The sequence below is a fragment of the Chrysemys picta genome, chromosome 5 (assembly GCF_011386835.1).
Source record: "Chrysemys picta bellii isolate R12L10 chromosome 5, ASM1138683v2, whole genome shotgun sequence".
Lineage (NCBI taxonomy): Eukaryota > Metazoa > Chordata > Testudines > Emydidae > Chrysemys > Chrysemys picta.
In genome coordinates this window covers 90355090-90379150 of record NC_088795.1, presented here as the reverse complement: position 1 = coordinate 90379150, position 24061 = coordinate 90355090, and the positions used below count along the sequence as shown (strand labels likewise).

General features: G+C 40.9%; 1 protein-coding gene across 26 annotated transcripts in view; it reads left to right on the top strand.

Moving 5' to 3' along the window:
• CRACD (capping protein inhibiting regulator of actin dynamics) overlaps positions 1 to 24061 on the top strand; it is a 215452-nt gene that overhangs the window by 132472 nt on the left and 58919 nt on the right. For 22 of the 26 annotated variants that reach the window (XM_065596839.1, XM_065596828.1, XM_065596850.1 and 19 more), the window contains one exon: positions 8467 to 8632. Coding sequence is in view for 9 of the 26 variants with exons in the window: in XM_065596828.1 (XP_065452900.1) it covers positions 8467 to 8632 (166 nt within the window). In the remaining 17 variants the exon portion in view is untranslated. Of the gene's footprint in view, positions 1 to 8332; positions 8633 to 24061 lie in introns of those variants that run through there. The other 4 variants (XM_065596844.1, XM_065596847.1, XM_065596852.1 and 1 more) reach the window with 4 other exon arrangements.

Genomic DNA, 24061 nt, shown 5'->3' with positions numbered 1-24061 from the left:
TTTTTTTAATGGTATGGGGCCTCTTTCACTTGACATAGGGCCTCACAATGTCATAATCCGGACCTGGCTCCAGTCCCTCAGTAAATATAGCTAAGGTTGACTATATCTTCCCTGAGCATTCTAAGGGTTAAAACACATTCTGACTCAGAGTAACAGGTCCACATGCAAACAAGTTTTACTTTCTCAATAACTTCCTGCTTCTGTAGACAGAAGTGTTGAAATAGCATCTCATTTGATCCTGATAGTAAAGGACTTTACATAGTATTTGAACTCTGATACCTTTAACAGAAGTCTTAAGTTTATTATACTGATTCATATATTTTATCCTAACAAGTGACTATATCAGCCATGTGTGGAGTAGCAGGCAGGAAATAAAAATCACATAGGTAGGGCCCTACCAAATTCACGGCCATGAAAAGCATGTCATGGACTGTGAAATCTGGTCATGTGTCTTCCCCCTTTCTCCCCTCTTCCCCCCTCCCCTCCCCCCACCATGAATTCTGGTGCTTTGTATGCTTTTACCCTATACTATACAGATTTCACAGGGGAGATCAAATTGGGCATCCTGACTCAAAAAGGAGTTGCAGGGGGGGGTCACAATGTTATTTTAGGGGAGTAGTTGTATTGCCACCCTTCCTTCTGCACTGCCTTCAGAGCTGGGCGGCGAGAGAGCAGCAGCTGTTAGCCAGGCACCCAACTCCGAAGGTGGCGCCCCGCCATCAGCAGCGCAGAAGTAAGGGTGGGAATACCATATCATGCCACTCTTACTTCTGCACTACTGACTTCAGAGCTGGGCGGTCAGAAAGTGGCAGCTGCTGACTGAGGGCCCAGCTCTGCAGGCAGCAGCGCAGAAGTAAGCGTGGCAATACCATACCATGACATCCTTACTTCTGTGCTGTTGCTGGCGGTGGCACTGCCTTCAGAGCTGGGCTCCCGGCCAACAGCTGCCAAGCTCTGAAGGCAGCACCACCGCCTGCAGCAGTGCAGAAGTAAGGGTAGCAGTACCACAACCCCCCCTACAATAAACTTGTGACCGCCCCCCACAACTTCTTTGTGAGTCAGGCCCCCTACAGTTACAACACTGACATTATAGATTTTAAATAGCTGAAATCATGAAATTTACAATTTTTAAAATCCTATGACTGTGAAATTGACCAAAATGGATGGGGAATTTGGTAGGGCCCTACACATAGGGCAATGTCATCTGTGGAGACATCTGTTTCCTTGCAAGTAGTGTAGAATCTACAAGAGATAGATTTGTCTTGACTGTGTTATTGACACTTAAGTCAATATCACCAGTTCGTATCAATCCCATGTGAAAACCAAAAATGATTTATTTTCTCTCGACACCTCTGGACCTACATAAGCTCTCTTTCATTTGAATGTTTCTCAGTTTCATCATAGAGGTTAGACATGTAAAAGACCATTTATATAACCTAGTTAAGCTCCTTGCCAATAGAGAATTGTTCCCTATACTTGTCAGCATTTTGTCCAGTCTAGTTTTAAATTTCTCAAACAACTGAGGTCTGAACTCGCTGTCTAGAAGTTATTCATGATTTCTGATCTAAATGTTCCATTTTTTAATTTCATCTCATTTTTCTTGTACTAACTTCAATAATTCCTCACTCTCCTTGGTATTTACATCTTCTTCTGCATTTGGACTGTTTCCCTCCCCACATTCTCCTAGTTCTTGTTTAGCCAATATATGGAGCAGCTAGATGAGTTGAGGGTCATGAGAGAAGTAGGCCAGAAAGTGGATCCACTGTGATGTCTGATGAATGAAAAGAGGCACAAGAGCTCCAGTCTGTTTAAACCCTAGGAGATTCAGCAGAACAAACCTCCACTCCACTCTACTTCTTTGCCCCTCCATGTCACCCCCATCCTTCCCCACAGAGAGCACTGTTCCCCTACTGTATTCAGCTTGTAAGGGTTGACATGTATCCACATTTAGATCTATCCACAATAATCAGCAAAGTTTGGGATATTCAGGGGAGGGAATGTTGAGGAGGCGGCCAAGGTGGATTATGGAGGCAGTCCAGGTTGTGAATGGAGGAAACTTGGGGAAAGGTCTGGGCCCTATGGGGGAAGATTGTGGGAGAAGGGAGGACAGCTCTTCAGAGGACCAGGAAGGGAAACAAGTCAATGGGGGCACATGGGTTTCTGCAGGAGGTGCATGTAGAGGGTAATACATATCAGTGTTATTAGTTAGTAATATAGACAGCTATCAATATTGATACATACTATTTTTAAAAAGTGGAAATTCTCACACAAAAATTCATTAACTTAGAGCTGAGGTTGCTAGACTTTATCACCAATGCAAGTTAAAAAACAAACAAAAAGGCAAGGAAATAAGCATTTAAGTTCTTCAACATTCCATCTCTGTTCCACTGTTTGCTTCCATTTTACATTTTGCTTCGCTCCACTCCACCCAAATTTCTTAATCTTCATCCTAAACATCAAATTGCTATCTTGATTCTGACACTACCTGTAGTACAGCAGTGTCACGTACAAGCAGATTTCAATTCAGTAATTTCCACATAAAAGTTCATACCACATTTATTGTGACCTCTAATCCAGATCACCCATTCACAGATGTGTTCCTAAACATTAGAGAAAAACATGTATTGCAGCCACCATTTGTAATTGGATACCGTAGCGCTCTTACACCAATATGTAACTGAGTACATTTTTATGAAAGCCACACCAGCTCTATGTACGTAATCATCCACCCACATGATCAATAAACATAATCTAGTTAGGGCTGCTGCCTCCAGGTCAAGGCCTAACTCCAAAGGCTAAGAAGTAGGGTACTGGACTAGGAGTCAGAAGACCTATATTCTGTTCCCTTCTCTGCCACTGACCACTTGTGTGATCTTGGGAAAGTCACTTTATCTCTCGGTATGTACCTCTGTTTCCCCTCTCCTCCACTGTCTGTTCTATTTAGACTAAGCTCTTTGGGGAAGAGCCTGTCTCTCATGTTTTTGTACAGTACCTGGCCCAATGGACTTCAATCTTGGAGTCTTTAGTCATTACTGAAGCATAAATAATCATAAATGTTGGTGGACAGTGTAAAGAAGCTTGCGCTGCTGCTGCCTGTGATCTGTCAATAGAGCTGCAGTTTTAGGGGTTGCCTGTCGAGTATATTTTGTGAGTATTAAATTCACTGACAAGGAACAAAGATAGTTTAACCTCCAAGGACAATGTCAGAAGTCACTTTATGCCCCTGTCTAGCTAATATCTTGTACTGTACCAACGTATAAAAGGTAAATGAACAGAGTACAAAATTTAAAATAGAATATAATGCTGCTTCTGAGAGTCTGTATACCTACTGTATGAATACAGCTGTTAATGGGCAAGCTACCACAATTTGGACAGCGAATGGACAATTGATGAGTGTTGTGTGATCTTCACAAACTAGCACCTACCTAGCTGAATATCAGGGTTGAAATCCTGGCCCTATTGAAGTCAATGGGAGTTTTACCACTGACTTCAAATGGTTCAGGATTTCATTCTATCTATGCTTTCAACACTCCCCTTTTGACTAATGTAATTCCTTCTCATAGTTTCTCTGTATCCCTTCTCTTTAATCACAACCTGCAGCATCTGTCACCTTCGTTTGCTTCCTGCCTATTTTGAATCCTATTCTGTGTTATTCTGTATAGGTTCTTATACCACCTTAATCACCATGGTAACTGAGGGCCTGCCATTGATGGATTATGGGATGTGACTAACATCTGTCACGTGACGTTTGTTCTTTTGATTGAAAAGTGCCTATCTGGTTTAACAACACCAATTTTGGCATCTCCTTCACCCTGCCTCAGAGTCTTTTACTGTTTCTTATCTATTGCTTGGGAACACTCTCCCATTCTCTATCCAAACAACTGAGTCTCTTCTACTCTTTAAGTGTCACATCTAAATTTATATGACCCATAATTGAGTTGAATGGTTTATGCTATTGGTTGAAAGGACACTATAGAAAATATATTGCAATGGAGTCCATTGACATTTGAGTCCCTATATTACAATCTTACTGTGAGTTTCCCCTGGGCAGGGATTTGTCAGTTGCCACAGTTGCTGGAGCAAGGGTGTCCATACTTTGACAGACTGAAAGGGTGCTTTGGGCTTTTGCCAGGAGTCCAAGGGCCAGATCCAATTTGCATAAAATACAGCAGATTGCAGCTGCCTTCAGCTTTATTAGGGAGGTGTCACTGATAGAGATTACAAGTTTCAAGTGCAGTGAACTAAGATGAAAGATGGATTGTCTGTGGAACCCATTTTTCTAGTAAAGATGAGTATGATCATGTGCGACAATGTAGCATGCCAAAGGTTGCGTTAGGCTTCACTTTAGCTCTCTGTGCTCAGGGCCGACTCCAGGCACCAGCTGAGCAAGCAAGCAGGTGCTTGGGGTGGCCAAGGGAAGGGGCGGCACGTCGGGCTCTTCCGGGGCAATTCGGCGGAGAGTCCCTGTCTGTCTCAGAGGGAAGAACCTGCCGCCGAAGAAGAAAGCAGCATGGTAGAGCTGCCACCGATTGCGATTGTGATTGCAGCTTTTTTTTTTTTTTTTTCCCCCACCATTTGGGGTGGCAAAAACCCTGGAGCCGGCCCTGTCTGTCCTGCAGTTGTTGCACTTCCATCAACAGATACAACTGAGGAATTATATCACAGGTTAAAGATTGTTTTTAATGTGTTCTTGCTACTCCACTGGCATCAGATACAAAGAGAGCATTTACTGTATATGATGTGGTATTCTTCTTCCTGCATTCATTTCTGTTTAGCTGTTGCCTTCACACCATAGTTTTCCATGATTTAGACTCTGAAGTACAACATTCCTCAATTTGCTATTAACTATTCATAGTGATTTTCTGAAAGAAATAAAGAAAAAGGTGTGTAAACTAAGCAAGACCAAGGTTCGATTGCTTATTTCATTTGCTGTCTTGGAGCTGAATTTGCATAATTCCAGACCTGGTAGTTAATAAAACACTAGGAAATTGCACATATGACTAGAGTTGTTTTCAGGCTATTTCAGCAATTGTCTTTGAAACATGCCTGCAGCATCTAGGGGCTCCACCACCATCATCACCCTCCATAACATTTAATATGACAAGGAATAAGTCAGCTTTCATCTTAGAGCAAAAGACACATTATGGTTTTGGGAGATCTGTGTCCACCACATTTCCAACTTCTTGATTCCTCTTAGTGTCATATCAGCATAGAAATGGAGACTTGTCCCACTTTCTAGATCTTGGGAATCATCAAATATCTTGTTTTTATAAAATAACATTTATGAAACAACCAAAAGCTTGTTACAAAGACCTTGCCCAAGTGGTAGTGAACTTGCACTGTCCTGTGGAAGATGTGGGATTGACTACTACTTGTGTCAATGCTGGAAGGGTCTGGGGATGTTGCAAGCACAGCTTGCTCAGCCCTGGGGGTCAAGGGCTGCCTCAGATTACCCATCCGTTTAACAGTGAGCCATCCAGCTTGATTTAAAGGATTGACATTTATTGGCTCTGAAGAAAAACTTGTCCTCATGTGAAAGAATGGCAGCTATGATGTGCAGATATAAAGTGTTGCATCACTTGGGAAGAACAGAGAGAGTGAAATGGTGCCATAATAATATATATTGATATTTCTTCCTTATTAGGGCACTGACAATAAGTTAATTAAGCATATGTCTGTGTGTTTGTGTATGTTACTGACTTCAGTTTATGGTTTGTGTCAACCTATTCTACACTGGGAACTTTGGTTGTATGCATATGTCATAATTTTCCTCCTGGGCCTGATCTTACAATTGTCCTCTCAAAACTTTCATTAACTTCACAGGGAGTTAAATATATGCAAGGGATGCAGGGTTGAGCCCATTTAGTGTTGTAGTTCTAAAATGGTGAAAATATTTTGTTCTCTGCTGGGATTATCAGACTGAAGCTCCAATATCTGCTCATTTAAAGCAAATGGTCCGTCGGTATCTCTGTATAAAGCTAAACACATATTATTTGCTATGTGCTTGGAAACAGCTTATGCACAATTTCAAACTTTGGGGTATTTTGAATAAAAATATGGTGCATATTAAAAACTACAGTTGTTTGTGGTTTCCCAAATGCTGTATGATGATCTTCAAACTACATGCTGATATGTGGAAGCAATACCTAAAACTGCTTCCTTTAATGAACATGAGAGCGTTTGAAAACCCTAGGCTACAAATATACAAAGATATTTTAATTATAAGTTTTCTATTCACAGCTGTTAGTTTAATGAAAAGTCTAGGGCTTGAATTTATCTCCGGACCCATGTCCAGTGCAGGTTTAGACTTGATGTTCTGTTACCAGCCTACAGTGGGGATAGGACAGCAGCAAGTGGGCTGAAAATACAAGGGCCCTTTCAAAAAGTCATTGTGACTGTACTGGCTTATGCTATATGCTGAGTGAGCTAGCTGTGCTGTTGGAATGGTATGGACTGAAATCCTTATTGAAAAAGAGGGGAGAGATCTGTCCCTGTTATAGTAGCAGACATATGGAAACTGTGGCAATCCAGTTCCTTCCACAAGTCTTGTCTCTGGTAGTGCACAATTTGTTCTGTGCTCTACCAGCCTACAAGAGCCATTTTCATGAATAGTGCCTATGATGTTATAAATGTTATATGTATCTTTATGTGCTTGCTAGTTTTTGCATTTCTTGGCTAAATAAGTAAGATAAGGAATGCTTCCTGCAGGAGCTAAAAATAATGGAGGTAATTGAGGCAAATCTTCAATTCTGAAATAATCCATGTAACAAATATTTTAAAGTTTTACCCCCTACCCCTGCCCCCAAGGAGGAAGCTTTATAGACTGATTTGATCTAGTTTAAGAGGCCTAAGAACACAAAGGACTTGAAACGGTATAAAAATAGTGACCTGGGAGGGGGGAAACTCTGTCCAAGAACTGACAAGCATGAGACTGACCAACAGAACCAAACCCTTTGGAAGGACCTGAAGTATTTTACCACAGTCCCCAAGGGAAAGATGGCTGACCACTTTGTAAGCTAGTCATGCATATAAGTTGTTTATTGTTTTTAAGATATGTTTTCTCTTAAATGCTTTTGTTCTGAATAAATAGTACTTCACTTGATGAAAGTGATTGGTCACTGGATAGCCCTGTCATTGCCCCTGCGGGAATGCAGGTCCTGAACTGAAGACAGACCTGCTGAGGTAACCACAATAATTTGGAAGGGTCTATAGAAAAGACTCTGGACTGAAGGGAAGAAATCATAGGATTCTGTCATGAGAAAAGTGATGGCTGGAGGCCTGAGACCTAAGTGGGGTGCCCTGGAGGAGCGCATGAGGGACTCGGAGGTGCAGCTGACTCAGGAACTGTGACAGTGCCTTTACCAAATGAGGAAAAATCTCAAATGCTTGAAGATTTGGGCCAAGTGTAGCCTAATGCAATGGTTCTCAGTCTTTTTTTAACCTGAGACCCAAAATCTCCTTGTAGTTTCATGCCAGGATGTTCTTGCAAAGATTGTGAATTGGTAGGGTACCAGGCCTGGCTAGAGGGTGAATGGTGGAAGAGTTTCTCCTATGTCCCCCACAATCCCTGCAACCTGAGGACTGTGCAGGCTGGAAGTAGGAGAAGCTGTGAGATGGGGTTAATTGAAGGTGAGCAGGGGCTGAGCGGGAGGACATAAAGGGCTGAGCTACTCCATCCCTCCCCTTCCTTTTCTCCTGGGTCCTAGCGCTCATGAGATTATGCTGATTTAAACATTTTTCCCCCCCACTGTGGGTCATGCTGGGTTGAATTTGGCTCTGGAAATTAGGCAACTAGGGATCTATTCCTGGCCCTGCCACTGACACACTTTGCGACCGGGACAAGTCACATAAACTCTCTCTGTTTCCATTGCCCCATCTGCAAAATGAGAAGAATGATACCCATCTTTATAAACTTCACTCTCGATGTACATTGATGTAACTCTGAGAATTTAACCCATTATCTTTGTTTGTCTTCAAAGTGCCTTGTTCACCTATGGCACAATATAAATAATATATACTAAGTTATTTTCAGTTTCTTCCATTCAAACCAGTGCATGTAGCACCTGCTGCAATATGGTAATGAATGCAGAGCTTTTCTTTAGTGACCAGGACAAAAGAAAAGTACTACACAATCTAAAAATGAATCTCCTTCTATTGGTTTTTCATTCTGTCTCTTGTAAATGATTCCCCCCCCCCATCCAAATGTTTGACCGCACTGACACCTCAGCATGAATCTTTAATCCAGAGAGCAGGTGTTTTAATGCTCTTCATTTTGCTCTGTCGATATTGTGCCTTGACAGTGAGTTGCAGCCGTGCATTTAAATTCCAAGCACAGGGTTTGCTTAGGCTGGTGATTGCTCTTTGACCTCATTTTTCCTTTGCAAGTTCTAGCCGCTGTGATTTTCTAGCACACACCAAAGTGCAGCCTTGATAAGTTACCATATGTGTTTGTCTTGTGATCTGCAGACAAGAAAAGGGCAGGCAAATTCCAGCCTTTCAAGAAGTTTTTTGGTAAAAGGAAAAAGAGAGACGCAACATCAGACTGTGAGGAAGCCAAATTGAAACCCAGCCACTCTTTCGGGAATGTATGCAATGGCCTCTCTTCAGATGAAGAAACAAACAATGGTTTGAGGTAAAAGCATACATATATTTGTTTTGTTTTAAACTGAAGACTTATTGTAGATGTAATGAATGTTGTTCCTGTTTAAATGAAACAATTTCATTGCACTGAATGATAGTAAGTGGTACACCGAATATTAGAGTGTCTGTGTGCCTTTCTAGTCATATTCTTATACTACAGAATCTAAGTGTTTAATTCTTGCACATGTAAATTATTGGTTCCATGTGTAGCTGTGTAGAAAAGAAACTCCAGGGTTAAACCAAACAAATTCAAACCTACTTTCGTGGGTTAGTAAAATTTAAGAACGAACAGACAGACAGACATCAAATCACCAGCACAATGGGTACCCTAGTTAGTACCTGAACTGACTGGGCATGGAGACTCTGCTGTACTCTCTTTCCCCTTGAGGTGGTACCTCCAGGTCAGGAATGAAGCCTACAGGTAGGAAGTGTGGGGGGGAAGCTTGCCGCATTGCTGTGCATGATCTGCCTGTTCTGTTGATAGAACTGCAGTCTTTAGGATTGTCAACCCAGCAACTTTTTTTAGTTATAAATTCAATAATAAGGAAAAAAGTTATTAATATAAAATCCATTGGCAATGTGTCAGAAGCTGCTTTGTGTCCATGTGTAGCAGAAGTGATGGGGAGGAGAAAAAATAATGAAATTACCAAAGAAGCTGCACAAAGTGCCAGGCTCGGGCCAGGGATAGAAATGTCAAAAGTAGAGGCAGAGGCATGTGCAGAAATGATAGCAGGGTCAGTAGAGCCTACATTCTCTGCTAGCCCAGAACCTTATGTACCTGTGCTCATTTCTGGTCAAAGCCTATCACCATGGTGTGCTATTTTCTCATACCTTCTGTTTGCAAGATGGGGAATATAAATGCGCTTTGTGGAAAGTGTTCATGCACAGGTGATATGCTGTTTTTGTCTTTTAGCATTTTCCTGAGAGAGTTCATGGTGATTGTCTGGTTTCACCCGCACAGTTGTTGTTGAGGCATTTAGTACACTGGATGAGGTACAGCACATGTTGTGATAGGCATGCGTAGGACCCATGGATCTTGAAAGGTGTGTTGGGGGGAGGGGGTGTTGCTCATTGTAGCAGTGCAGATGTGTTCTGCAGGTTTTGCATCTGTTGTTCTGGCAGGGTCTGGTACCACTTTGAGTTTTGACCTCCTGGTCTGTGAGGAGCTTGGTTCTGATGATGAGCTTGGAAAGGGTAGGGGGTTGTTTGAAGGCCAGAAGACGGAGTTCAGGAAAGATTTTTTCAGGATGGGGTTTCCATTAATATGGTTGTAGGTGTTTGATGATACCCCATATAGGTTCCAGTGTGAGTGGTAGGTGACAGGTAGGGGTGTGCGGTTGGAGGGGGTTTATTTCTATACTGAAGCAGGTTCTCTCAAGGTATTTGGATGGCCTGTTCCATTATGTGACCTACTTCTCTGGTAGAATGTCCTTGTTTGGTGAAGGTAGTTTTGAATGTGTCAAGTTTTATATCCTAGACTTTTTCCTCTGAGGATATTATGTGGAATTTGAGTGCTTGGGTGTAGGTAAAGATTTCTTGGGGTGGTTGGGTCTCTCGTATATAGCTGTCTGTTGGATTCCACTGTTGAAGTTGATGCTAGTGTGGCAGTGTTCCAGAGAGAGTTTAATGGACAGGTGGTGGTGGTTCAAGTTTTGTGGAAATCTATGAGGGAGTTTGTCATTTGTCCAGAGGGTGAAAATACCATTGATGTGTCTCAGGCATATCATTCATTTTATGGTGCATTTGTCCAGAAATTCTTCTTCAAGGTGGCCCATGAAAAGGTTGGCATATTGGAGAGTCATCCTAGTACCCATGCCTGTTCCCATGGTTTGGACAAAGTGTTTGGTGTTGAATGTAAAATTGTTATGGGTGAGGATGAAATGGATGAGTTTGGCAATGTGTTTGGAGTGGATATCTGAGGGTTGACCATTGTCTTGTAAATATTTGAGGCAGGCATTTATGCTGTCATTGTGAGGGATGTTGGTATATAGTGAAGTGACATCCAGAGTGGCAAGAATGGTGTTCTGAGAGAGGTTGTTACTGTTGCAAAGTTTTTGGAGGAAGTCAGTTGCCTCCTGGAGGAAGCTGGCCCTTTGTATGGTGAGTGGTTTGAGGATAGTTTCTGTGAGTCCTGATATTTCTTCAGTATGAGTGCTGTGGCCAGATATGATGGTTTACCTGCGTTCCCTGGTTTATCTTGGAAAACATGCAGAAGGGCTGTGGATTTGTGTGGGATGAGTTTGTAGAGTTCCTCTTGGAGTTATTTGGGGAAGGATTTGATGGTATCCTTAAATTCCTGCATAAATTGTGGTGTGGGGACTTCTTTCAGTTCTTTATAGTAGGTGATGTCAGTGAGTTGTCAGTTGGCCTCATTAACATAGTCGTCATGGTTGAGGACTACAGTGGCGACACCCACCCCTTTGTCTGCTGGTTTGATCACTATCTGGTGGTTAGATTTCAGGGACTGTATAGCTGTCCTCTTGGCAGTAGAGAGATTGCGGTGGGTGTGATGTTTAAGGATTTCACAGCCAGTTTTTTTCCTGAAGCAACCAATGGAATGATCAAGAGTGTGGTTTCATCCACTCTCTTCAATTACAAAACTACAGTATTAAAACAGATTGCAAAATTAAAATCAGAGATGGTCAGCAAATGGGAAGGGGCCTGATTCTGATCTTACTTGCGACAGTTTTTGCCTGTGTAAGTCCTTTTCCATCAGTAGAGTTGTGTCAGATTTATGCTGATGGAAATGCAGTCAAAATCAGGCTTAATATTCCAGCAGAAAGCTTCATTGTACAAATCTGGGTTTTTATCATTATTGTTGTATTGTATTGCTGCTAGTTAAATTGTATTGCTAGTTAAATATATATCTTTATACATACTGTGCCTGTTGTAAGGTATGTACTATAAACCAGTGTCTCTCAACCTTTCCAGACTACTATAACCCTTTCAAGAGTATGATTTGTCTTATGTACCCCCAAGTTTCACCTCACTGAAAACCTTACAAAATCAGACATAAAAATACAAAAGTGTCACAGCACACTATTACTGAAAAATTGCTTACTTTCTCATTGTTACCACATAATTATAAAATCAACTGGAATAGAAATATTATACTTGCATTTCAGTGTATAGTATACAGAGCAGTATAAACAAATCATTGTCTATGAATACGGCTGTCAAGTACTTAAAAAATTAATTACGATTAATTGCACTGTTGTTAATAGAATGCCATTTATTTAAATATTTTTGGACGTTTTCTATATTTACAAATATATTGATTTTAATTACAACACAGAATACAAAATGTACAGTGCTCACTTTATATTTCTTTATTACAAATATTTGCACTGCAAAAAAACAAAAGAAATAGTATTACAAGTACTGTAGTGCAATCTCTTTATCATGAAAGTTGAACTTACAAATGTAGAATTATGTACAAAGAAACCTGCATTCAAAATAAAACAATGTAAAACTTAGAGCCTACAAGCCAGTTCAGTCAATTGCTCAGACCAACAAGTTTGTTTCCATTTGCAGGAGATAATGCTGCCCACTTCTTGTTTACAGTGTCACCTGAAAGTCAGAACAGGCGTTGGCATGGCACTGTCATAGCCGGTGTCGCATGATATTTACATGCCAGATGCGCTAAAGATTCATATGTCCCTTCATGCTTCAAACACCATTCCAGAGGACATGCGTCCATGCTGTTGACAGGTTCTGCTCGATAACGACTCAAAACAGTGCAGACCAATGCATGTTTATTTTCATCATCTGAGTCAGATGCCACCAGCAGAAGATTGATTTTCTTTTTTGGTGGTTCAGGTTCTGTAGTTTCCATAAGAATGGCCATACTGGGTCAGAACAAAGGTCCATCTAGCCCAGTATCCTGTCTTCCAACAGTGGCCAATGCCAGGTGCCCCAGAAGGAATGAACAGAAAAGGTAATCATCAAGTGATCCATTCCCTGTTGCCCATTCCCAACTTCTGGCAAACAGAGGCTAGGGACACCATCCCTACCCATCCTGGCTAATAGCCGATGAGGGACCTGTCTTCCATGAATTTATCTAGTTCTTTTTTGAACGCTGTTATAGTCTTGGCCTTCACAACATCCTCTGGCAAGGAGTTCCACAGGTTGACTGTGTGTTGTGTGAAAACATACTTCATTTTCTTTGTTTTAAACCTGCTGCCTATTAATTTCATTTGGTGGCCCCTAGTTCTTGTGTTATGAGAAAGAGTAAATAATACTTCCTTATTTACTTTCTCCACACTCGTCATGAATTTATAGACCTCTATCATATCCCCCCTTAGTCATCTTTTTTCCAAGCTGAAAAGTCCCAGTTTTATTAATCCCTTCTCATACAGCAGCCTTTCCATATCCCTAATCATTTTTGTTGCCCTTTTCTGAACCTTTTCCAATTCCAAGATATCTTTTTTGAGGTGGGGCGACCACATCTGCACGCAGTATTCAAGATGTGGGCATACCATGGATTTATATAGAGGCAATATGATATTTTCTGTCTTATTATCTATCCCTTTCTTAATGATTCCCAACATTCTGTTCGCTTTTTTGACTGCTGCTGCACATTGAGTGGATGTTTTCAGAGAACTATCCACAATGACTCCAAGATCTTTCTTGAGTGGTAACAGCTAATTTACAGCCCATCAATTTATATGTATAGTTGGGATTATGTTTTCCAATGTGCATTACTTTGCATTAGTCAACATTGAATTTCATGTGCCATTTTGTTGCCCAGTCACCCAGTTTTGAGAGATCCTTTCATAGCGCTTCGCAGTCTGCCTGGGACTTAACTATTTTGTATTATCTGCAAATTTTGCCACCCCACTATTTACCCCTTTTTCTATATCATTTATGAATATGTTGAATAGGACTGGGCCTAGTACAGTCCTGGGGGACACCACTATTTCCCTCTCTCCATTCTGAAAACTGTTTATTCCTACCCTTTGTTTCCTATCTTTTAACCAGTTACCAATCCATGAAAGAACCTTCCATCTTATCCCATGACTGCTTATTTTGCTTAAGAGCCTTTGGAGAGGGACCTTGTCAAAGGCTTTCTGAAAATCTAAATACGCTATATCCACTGGATCTCCTTTGTCCGCATGCATGTTGACCCCCTCAAAGAGTTCAAGTAGATTGGTGAAGCATGCTTTCCCTTTGCAAAAATCATGTTGACTCTTCCCCAACAAATGATGTTTATCTATGTGTCTGACAATTTTATTGTTTACTGTAGTTTCAACCAGTTTGCCCGGTACTGAAGTCAGGCTTACCAGTCTGTAATTGCCGGGGTCACCTCTGGAGCCTTTTTAAAAATTGGCATCACATTAGCTATCCTCCAGTCATTTGGTTCAGAAGCTGATTTAAATGATAGGTTACAGACGACAGTTAGTAGTCCTGCAATTTCACATTTGAATTCCTTCAGAACTCTTGGGTGAATACGATCTGGTCCTGGTGAGTTATTACTGTTTAGTTTATCAATTTGTTCCAAAACCTCCTTGAATGACACCTCAGTCTGGGACAGTTCCTCAGATTTGAAATCTAAAAAGAATGGCTCAGGTTTGGGAATCTCCCTCAGCTGTGAAGACCAATGCAAAGAATTCATTTAGTTTTTCACCAATGGCCTTATCATCCTTGAGTGCTCCTTTAGCATCTCAATCATCCAGTGACCCCACTGGTTGTTAACAGGCTTCCTGCTTCTGATGTACTTAAAAAATATTTGCTATTACTTTTTGAGTCTTTGCTAGCAGTTCTTCACATTCTTTTTTTGGCCTTCCTAATTATATTTTTACACTTCATTTGCCAGAGTTTATGGTCCTTTTTATTTTCCTCACTAGGATTTAACTTCCACTTTTTAAAGGATGCCTTTTTGCCTCTCACTGCTTCTCTTACTTTGTTTAGCCACGGTTGCTCTTTTTTGGTTCTCCTCCTATGTTTTTTAATTTGGAGTATACATTTAAGTTGAGCCTCTATTATGGTGTCTTTTAAAAGCTTCCATTCAGCTTGCAGATATTTTACTTTTGGTGGTGTAACTTTTAATTTCTGTTTAACTAACCGTCTCATTTTTGTGTAGTTCCCCGTTCGGAACTACTTCCACATTGGAGTGTTGCTCTTCTAAGACATCTGAAAGCAAGCTTCATACTTTGTCCCTCTCAGATTTTGGAAGGTACTTCAGATTCTTAAACCTTGGTTTGAGAGCTGTGGCTATCTTTAGAAATCTCACATTAGTACCTTCTTTGCATTTTTTCAAATCTGCAGTGAAAGTGTTCTTAAAATGAACAACATGTACTGGGTCATCATCTGAGACTGCTATAACATGAAATATATGTCAGAATGCAGGTTAAACAGAGCAGGAGGCACACAATTCTCCCCCAGGAGTTCAGTAATAAATTTAATTAACGCATTATTTTTTAACAAGCGTCATCAGCATGGAAGCATGTCCTCTGGACGAAGCATGAAGGGGCATATGAATGTTTAGCATATCTGGCACGTAAATACCTTGCAATAGTGCCATGTGAACTCCTGTTCTCACTTTCAGGTGATATTGTAAATAAGAAGCGGGTAGCATTATCTCCCGTAAATGTAAGCAAACTTGTTTGTTTTTAATGGTTGGCTGAACAAGAAGTAGGACTGAGTGGACTTATAGGCTCTAAAGTTTTACATTGTTTTGTTTTTGAGTGCAGTTATGTAACCAAAAAAAATCGACATTTGTAAGTTGCACTTTCACGATAAAGAGATTGCACTACAGTACTTGTATGAGGTGAATTGAAAAATACAATTCATTTTGTTATTTTTACAGTGCAAATATGTGTAATAAAAATAATATAAAGTGAGCACTGTACACTTTGTATTCTGTTTTGTAATTGAAGTCAATATATTTGAAAATGTAGAAAAACATCCAAAAATATTTAATACATGTCAATTGGGATTCTATTGTTTAACCGTGCAATTAAAACTGTGATTAATCACAATTAATTTTTTTAATTGCAATTAATTTTTTTTGAGTTAATCGCCTGAGTTAACTAAGATTAATCGACAACCCTGTGAAATTACTGTTTGTAATTTCTTTGCGACTGCTCTTTATGTAGCCTGTTGTAAGACTAGGATACAGCTCTATGCCTGGTTCAGAAGGAATAAGAACCTACAAAGATCAAATACATTAAAATTTTTAATTAAAGTTTCAGTTTTCCCACAAAATTGGGCAGTGTTGCCCATCACCACTAACATTGTCATGTTTCCTCAGTTATTCTGGAATAAACCCCACAGCTTTTAGTTGTTTATACTAGCTTTATTTGTTGTTAGTCTTTTCAGAAGAAAAGAAAGCAAAGAAGTCATTTTGGGAAGGTGGAGACAAGAAAAGAAGTGGTAATAGATAGGTTTCTTTTTATTGCTGTGTCTGTTTTCACAAAAGAGATGAAACTACCTTCCAGTACCTAGCATCGCAGGCTCTACAGCAATCCTTCTCTCTCGACAAACGTTGACTAGCTCCTGCTCTAGGCATAGGGAACCTCTTTCATATCCTGAACCATCTCTGGCTGGCCCTGCACATGATGGACCACCCAAACTGGCTCCCACTGTCCTCAGTAACTGTCAGGCAGAGAGGGGAGAACACTGGGGAAAATACTTTTAAACATGATTTGATCATGTTTAAAACAATCACTCGTCTCTGGTAGGAAATAGCACAGGTGCTATTCCCTGAGAGAGAGAGAGAGGTTGTGTCTAAATTCATTAAAGTTTGTAAAGTGCTTTGAGGTCCTCGGATGAGAAAACACTGTAAAAATGCAAAATATTAATTATATTTGTTTTTTAATTGTTATTTAATCCTTACAAACACACATGAACTTTCCATTCAAGTGCTAACAAACCATCTTCATAATCTATATTCATTACCTTTAAAAGACCTATTTGGGATTAGTTAACCTTTTATCATTAGCTCTGTATTAATTTTGTTTACAATACGAGTATTGCCCCCTGCCTTCATGATTTATATAAGTGTTTTTTATCCCTGTTTTACTCATGGGTGAGCTAAGACACAGAGATCTTAAATGACTTTTTATGATTTCATGTTGAGTAGCAGAACAGAAACAGAATCTGGGAATCCTGCCTGCCAGTTCTCTGTTCTAAACAGGCATTGGAATCATCAAGTACACATCACTCACTCAGCATCCTGGCCTGTGCATGTTAATATGTTCTACCATCTCATTTTACAATTCCCTGGTAGGAGGAGAAGCTCACCCTTCTTCCTGGCTCCCTTGAGGGGAGAGAAGAACCTTTTATCCACCTTCATCTTACCTTTCCCAAGTTTACAAACCTCAGCCAATACTTGTTATCCTATGTCCTTAACTGCTGCATGCAAACTGTAACAGCACTTATTACAAAGCAAGTAATAGTAAAGTTGATTTGTGTTTGAAAGGCTTTACACAAATCTTTGGAAATCATCCATCACGGAACTTCTATTCTAGAACTGTGATTTGCCACTTATTATTCTTAAATTCATTTTATTATTTATTGAACTTGGTGCTGTGCAAACATCATAAACAAAGACATGATCTCTGCCCCCATGGAAAGTTCAGCTCCCTCTGCTCTGTTTTCTGATGTCCTGAGGCAATCTTAGGGATTATACACTATAAATACGTTACAGTGGAAAGTCTTTGCTAAAACTCTGTGGACATTGCAGACAGAGGTTTGTAAGCTTGAATGCTGTAGTTTGGTTCACAGGAGCTGGAAGTGAACCTCTGCACAGTCAAGTCGGACCGGTTTAATTCTCCAAGCAGAACCTTCACAGTCAACAATTTTCCATCCCCCAAAGAAATCTGTCTGTTACCCACCTAAGGGGTCCCCTTCCCTTCTTTAACTCAACAGGAATCTCTGGACAATCCGCACAAGTATTCTCAGGACCCCTTGATAAAATCAACTTCATTTAGAAGGAAGGATCCAAAGTCTGGGCCCAAGAGTCTCCGGGGTGGGGAAGACCAACTGGGAGGAGGGAGGCTCACGTTGGCTGAACTGTTGTAAGCATGGTCTGAGATTTGCAAGTGTGTCAACCACACACCCAATGGACCTGTGCAAATAATTTACAGCAAGTAGTTTTAATAAGATGAAATTAGCCTCCTTTTTGCTTGTGGAATGTCTAGGAACAGACGCTGATTTCTCTGAACACATTATTTATTTGAGGTTTTTTTTAATTCTTTATACACTCTCTTTGGCTAGTGAAGAGTTTTGTGGATATTTGATATTCACTATTTGGGCTGTGTTTCTTGGTTGCAGTTTGTCAGATAAGTCACATGGTGTTGGTTCATTTCCCTGACTGAATGAGTGTGCAAGCCAAATACTTTCCTATACTAATCAAAATTTGGTTTCTGTGAATATTCACAAAGGAGACTTTTTGAAATTCTCTTTTCTTGATCATTTGCCCAGAAAATATCAATTGAACAATTATCCATGAAAAGTGAACAAAAAGCTGAAGCAAATTTAATGTAGAAATTATTAGCAAGCGTTATTACTTTTAGCAGTACTGTATTTGCCCGAAACCACACCCAAATATCATTGCAAGTGGATTTGAGGTTTAAGGCAAATATTTTCCCCAATTTGAATCACTTGGTACATAGATGAGCAAAGTAAGTAATAAACATTTTATGGACTAAAGCTAGAGCAGTGGGTCTCCTCTGTAGCTCAACTATATCAGAACTTTTGTTTACCCCTAGAGCCTTCCATCAGTCAGAAGCAGCATGGTGATAGTACTAGACACACAATTTTAACACAGCAGTACATACACTACACTTCTCTATGTAGAGCTGTATGTTGTATATGTGACGGTCTCTTGACTGGAGAAGCATACTCCTGAATTTCTCCTGAGAAACCTGCCTCCCACCATCAATCCCAATCTGAGAAAAGCTAAAGAGACAGGCAGGGTAGAGGGAGAGGAAAGGAAAAGCTATTACATAAGTGAATCTGTCTTAGAGGAGCCCACTCTTGAATTTTTAATTCTATTGAAGATTTATTAAAAGTCATTGTGTATTAGGAGATTCAGTGGGCTAGTTTACTAGCCTTTTACATCTGGATGCCTGAGTCCAAATCCTGTAGAGGTATGTCTATACTGCAGTGTGGGGTGGCATTCCCATGCAAACTTGAATCTAGCTAGAATGGCTAAAAATAGCAGTGAAGACATGGTGGCATGGGCTTCAGTGGGGACTCTGGTTGCTAGCTCATGCCACCACATCCTTACAGCTCTTTTTAGCTGTGCTAGCTAGATTAAAGCTAGTACGTGGATATGCCCATCCATGCTGCAATCATGCCTCTGATTGCAATGCAGACTGCCTACCGTGGCCGGGAGCTCGGGGGTTCCCCCACCACCTATGGCAGCCAGGAGTTCCCCTTCCGTGATGGCTGGGAGCTACAGGGTTCCCCCACTGTCTGCAGCTAGGGGGCCCCCGCAGCTCCCGACCATTGCAGGCTGAAGTCACAGAGGTTGCTGGAAGTCACGGATTCCGTGACTTCGGCGACGTCCGTGACTAAATCCTAGCCTTATTGATAAGTGTAAAGTAATACACATTGGAAAAAATCCCAACTATTCATACAAAATGACAGGATGTAAATTAGCCGTTACCATGATCTTGGCGTCGTCGTGGATAGTTCCCTGAAAACATCCACAGTGCGCAGTGGCAGTCAAACAAGCTCACAGTGTTAGGAACATTAGGAAAGGGATACATAGTAAAACAGAAAATATCATAATGCCACTATATAAATCCATGGTATGCCAACATCTGGAATACTTCATGCAGTTCTGGTCATCCCATCTCAAAAAAGATACATAAAAATTGGAAAAGGTACAGATAAGATCAATAAAAATGTTTAGGCATGTGGATTAAAAAGACTGGGATGGTTCGTCTTATAAAAGAGATGACTAAAGTGGGGGGGTTATGATAGAGGTCTATAAAATCATGAAGTGTATGGAGAAAGCGAATAGGGAAGTATTATTTACACCTTCAGATAAAAAGAACTAGGAGTCACCTAATGAAATTAATAGGCAGCCGATTTAAAACAAACACAAGGAAGTATTACTTCACTCAAGGCTAAAAGTATAGCTGTGGTCAAAAAAGAATTAGGTAAATTCATGGCGGATAGGTTCATCAATGGCTGTTAGCCAAGAATGGTCAGGGACACCATCCCATGCTCTTGGTGTCACTATACTTCCAATTGCCAGAAGCTGGGACTGCATGACAGGGGATGGCTCACTCGAAATTGCCCTGTTCTGTTCATTCCCTCTGAATTATCTGGCATGAGCCACTGTTGGAAGACAGGATACTGGGCTAGATGAACCATTGGTCTGACCCAGTTTGGCCATTCTTATGTTCTTATATTGTGTACCCTCCCAGTTCTCTCAGTACACTGAATTCTATAAGTCAGGAATAGGATATGATACAATGTATACACTATGGTTATATAATACCACTCTTCTACATCTCCAGTGTAGTTTATGTGAATATTTAATTGTCTATTTACCATTTTGTGAGACTAAAAATAACTAATCTGTTCAAGACATGGCACTAGATAGAAACTGTTGATCAATGATATTCACTCTCGTTGTCATAGAAACTGACTTAAAATGTGAATGTTTTCCTAATTTCTAAAGTGATTTTCATCATTACCTAAGTAATTACTCAATATTTACCTTAAAGTATTTCATAATGTTTAACGAAGTAAGCAAGAGATAATGAATAGAAGAAACTCCTTTGCATTCCTGCTTCTGAACACTGCATCATTGCCTCCTTATTTAAATTTGCTTTTGTATTTTTTAAAGCATCTATTCTGGTGATATGTTCACCACATGGCTCAGATTTCCATGTAATGTAAAGGAGTACAATGCAGCCGGGAGTCTGTATTTCTCTCCCATCAAATTTTTTGGGACCATCACAAAAATATTGCTGTTTATGTGGGGGAGAGGGAGAGAACAGTGTAGGGTAGATGTATTATTTGATTCATAGGTAGATTCATAGATTCTAGGACTGGAAGGGACCTCGAGAGGTCATCGAGTTCAGTCCCCTGCCCGCATGGCAGGACCAAATACTGTCTAGACCATCCCTGATAGACATTTATCTAACCTACTCTTAAATATCTCCAGAGATGGAGATTCCACAACCGCCCTAGACAATTTATTCCAGTGTTTAACCACCCTGACAGTTAGGAACTTTTTCCTAATGTCCAACCTAGACTCCCTTGCTGCAGTTTAAACCCATTGCTTCTTGTTCTATCCTTAGAGGCTAAGGTGAACAAGTTTTCTCCATCCTCCTTATGACACCCTTTTAAATACCTGAAAACTGCTATCATGTCCCCTCTCAGTCTTCTCTTTTCCAAACTAAACAAACCCAATTCTTTCAGCCTTCCTTCATAGGTCATGTTCTCAAGACCTTTAATCATTCTTGTTGCTCTTCTCTGGACCCTTTCCAATTTCTCCACATCTTTTTTGAAATGCGGTGCCCAGAACTGGACATGATACTCCAGCTGAGGCCTAACCAGAGCAGAGTAGAGCGGAAGAATGACTTCTTGTGTCTTGCTCACAACACACCTGTTAATACATCCCAGAATCATGTTTGCTTTTTTTGCAACCGCATCACACTGTTGACTCATATTTAGCTTGTGGTCCACTATAACCCCTAGATCCCTTTCTGCCGTACTCCTTCCTAGACAGTCTCTTCCCATTCTGTATGTGTGAAACTGATTTTTTCTTCCTAAGTGGAGCACTTTGCATTTGTCTTTGTTAAACTTCATCCTGTTTACCTCAGACCATTTCTCCAATTTGTCCAGATCATTTTGAATTATGACCTGTCTTCCAAAGCAGTTGCAATCCCTCCCAGTTTGGTATCATCCGCAAACTTAATAAGCGTACTTTCTATGCCAATATCTAAGTCGTTGATGAAGATATTGAACAGAGCCCGTCCCAAAACAGACCCCTGCGGTACCCCACTCGTTATGCCTTTCCAGCAGGATTGGGAACCATTAATAACAACTCTCTGAGTACGGTTATCCAGCCAGTTATGCACCCACCTTATAGTAGCCCCATCTAAATTGTATTTGCCTAGTTTATCGATAAGAATATCATGCGAGACCGTATCAAATGCCTTACTAAAGTCCAGGTATACCACATCCACAGCTTCACCCTTATCCACAAGGCTCGTTATCCTATCAAAGAAAGCTATCAGATTGGTTTGACATGATTTGTTCTTCACAAATCCATGCTGGCTGTTCCCTATCACCTTACCACCTTCCAAGTGTTTGCAGATGATTTCCTTAATTACTTGCTCCATTATCTTCCCTGGCACAGAAGTTAAACTAACTGGTCTGTAGTTTCCTGGGTTGTTTTTATTTCCCTTTTTATAGATGGGCACTATATTTGCCCTTTTCCAGTCTTCTGGAATCTCTCCCATCTCCCATGGTTTTCCAAAGATAATAGCTAGAGGCTCAGATACCTCCTCTATTAGCTCCTTGAGTATTCTAGGATGCATTTCATCAGGCCCTGGTGACTTGCAGGCATCTAACTTTTCTAAGTGATTTTTAACTTGTTCTTTTTTTATTTTATCTGCTAAACCTACCCCCTTCCCATTAGCATTCACTATGTTAGGCATTCCTTCAGACTTCTCGGTAAAGACCGAAACAAAGAAGTCATTAAGCATCTCTGCCATTTCCAAGTTTCCTGATACTGTTTCTCCCTCTTCACTAAGCAGTGGGCCTACCCTGTCTTTGGTCTTCCTCTTGCTTCTAATGTATTGATAAAAAGTCTTCTTGTTTCCCTTTATTCCTGTAGCTAGTTTGAGCTCATTTTGTGCCTTTGCCTTTCTAATCTTGCCCCTGCATTCCTGTGTTGTTTGCCTATATGCATCCTTTGTAATCTGTCCTAGTTTCCATTTTTTATATGACTCCTTTTTATTTTTTAGATCATGCAAGATCTCGTGCTTAAGCCAAGGTGGTATTTTGCCACATTTTCTATCTTTCCTAACCAGCGGAATAGCTTGCTTTTGGGCCCTTAATAGTGTCCCCTTGAAAAACTGCCAACTCTCCTCAGTTGTTTTTCCCCTCAGTCTTGATTCCCATGGGACCTTACCTATCAGCTCTCTGAGCTTACCAAAATCTGCCTTCCTGAAATCCATTGTCTCTATTTTGCTGTTCTCCCTTCTACCCTTCCTTAGAATTGCAAACTCTATGATTTCATGATCACTTTCACCCAGGCTGCCTTCTACTTTCAAATTCTCAACGAGTTCCTCCCTATTTGTTAAAATCAAGTCTAGAACAGCTTCCCCCCAGTAGCTTTTTCAACCTTCTGAAATAAAAAGTTGTCTGCAATGCAGTCCAAGAATTTGTTGGATAGTCTGTGCCCCGCTGTGTTATTTTCCCAACATCTATCCGGATAGTTGAAGTCCCCCATCACCACCAAATCTTGGGCTTTGGATGATTTTGTTAGTTGCTTAAAAAAAGCCTCATCCACCTCTTCCACCTGGTTAGGTGGCCTGTAGTAGACTCCTAGCATGACATCTCCCTGGTTTTTTACCCCTTTTAGCCTAACCCAGAGATTCTCAACACTTCCATCTCCTATGTCCATCTCTACCTCAGTCCAAGTGTGTACATTTTTAAAAAATAAGGTAACACCTCCTCCCTTTTTCCCCTGTCTATCCTTCCTGAGCAAGCTATACCCATCCACACCAACATTCCAATCATGTGTATTATCCCACCAAGTTTCAGTGATGCCAACAATGTCATAGTTGTATTTATTTATTAGCACTTCCAGTTCTTCCTGCTTATTCCCCATACTTCTCGCATTTGTATATAGGCATCTAAGATACTGGTTTGATCTTTCCTCCCAGTTTTGTCCTGACCCTCTTTTCTCTCTGCCAATATAGCCCACGCTCCCTCTCATTTCCGACCCATCTCCCAGGTCTCCATGTTCCCCACTTACCTGTGGACTTTGCTCACCTGTCCCCGTCGAACCTAGTTTAAAGCCCTCCTCACTAGATTAGCCAGTCTGTGTCCAAATAAGGTCTTTCCCCTCCTCGAAAGGTGAACGCCATCTCTGCCTAGCAGTCCTTCCTCGAATAGCATTCCGTGGTCTAGGAAGCCAAAGCCCTCCTGGCGACACCATCTTCGCAGCCAGGCATTCACCTCCATGATGCATCTGTCTCTGACCGGGCCCCTACCTTTGACAGGAAGACTCAAAGAGAATACCACCTGCGCTCCAAACTCCTTCACCCGTACTCCCAGAGTCCTGTAGTCACTCTTGATCTGCTCAGTGTCACACCGCGCAGTATCATTTGTGCTCACATGGATGAGTAGCATGGGGTAGTAGTCAGAGGGCTGGATAATCCTCGACAATGCCTCCGTAACGTCTCGGATATGGGCTCCCGGCAGGCAGCATACCTCCCGA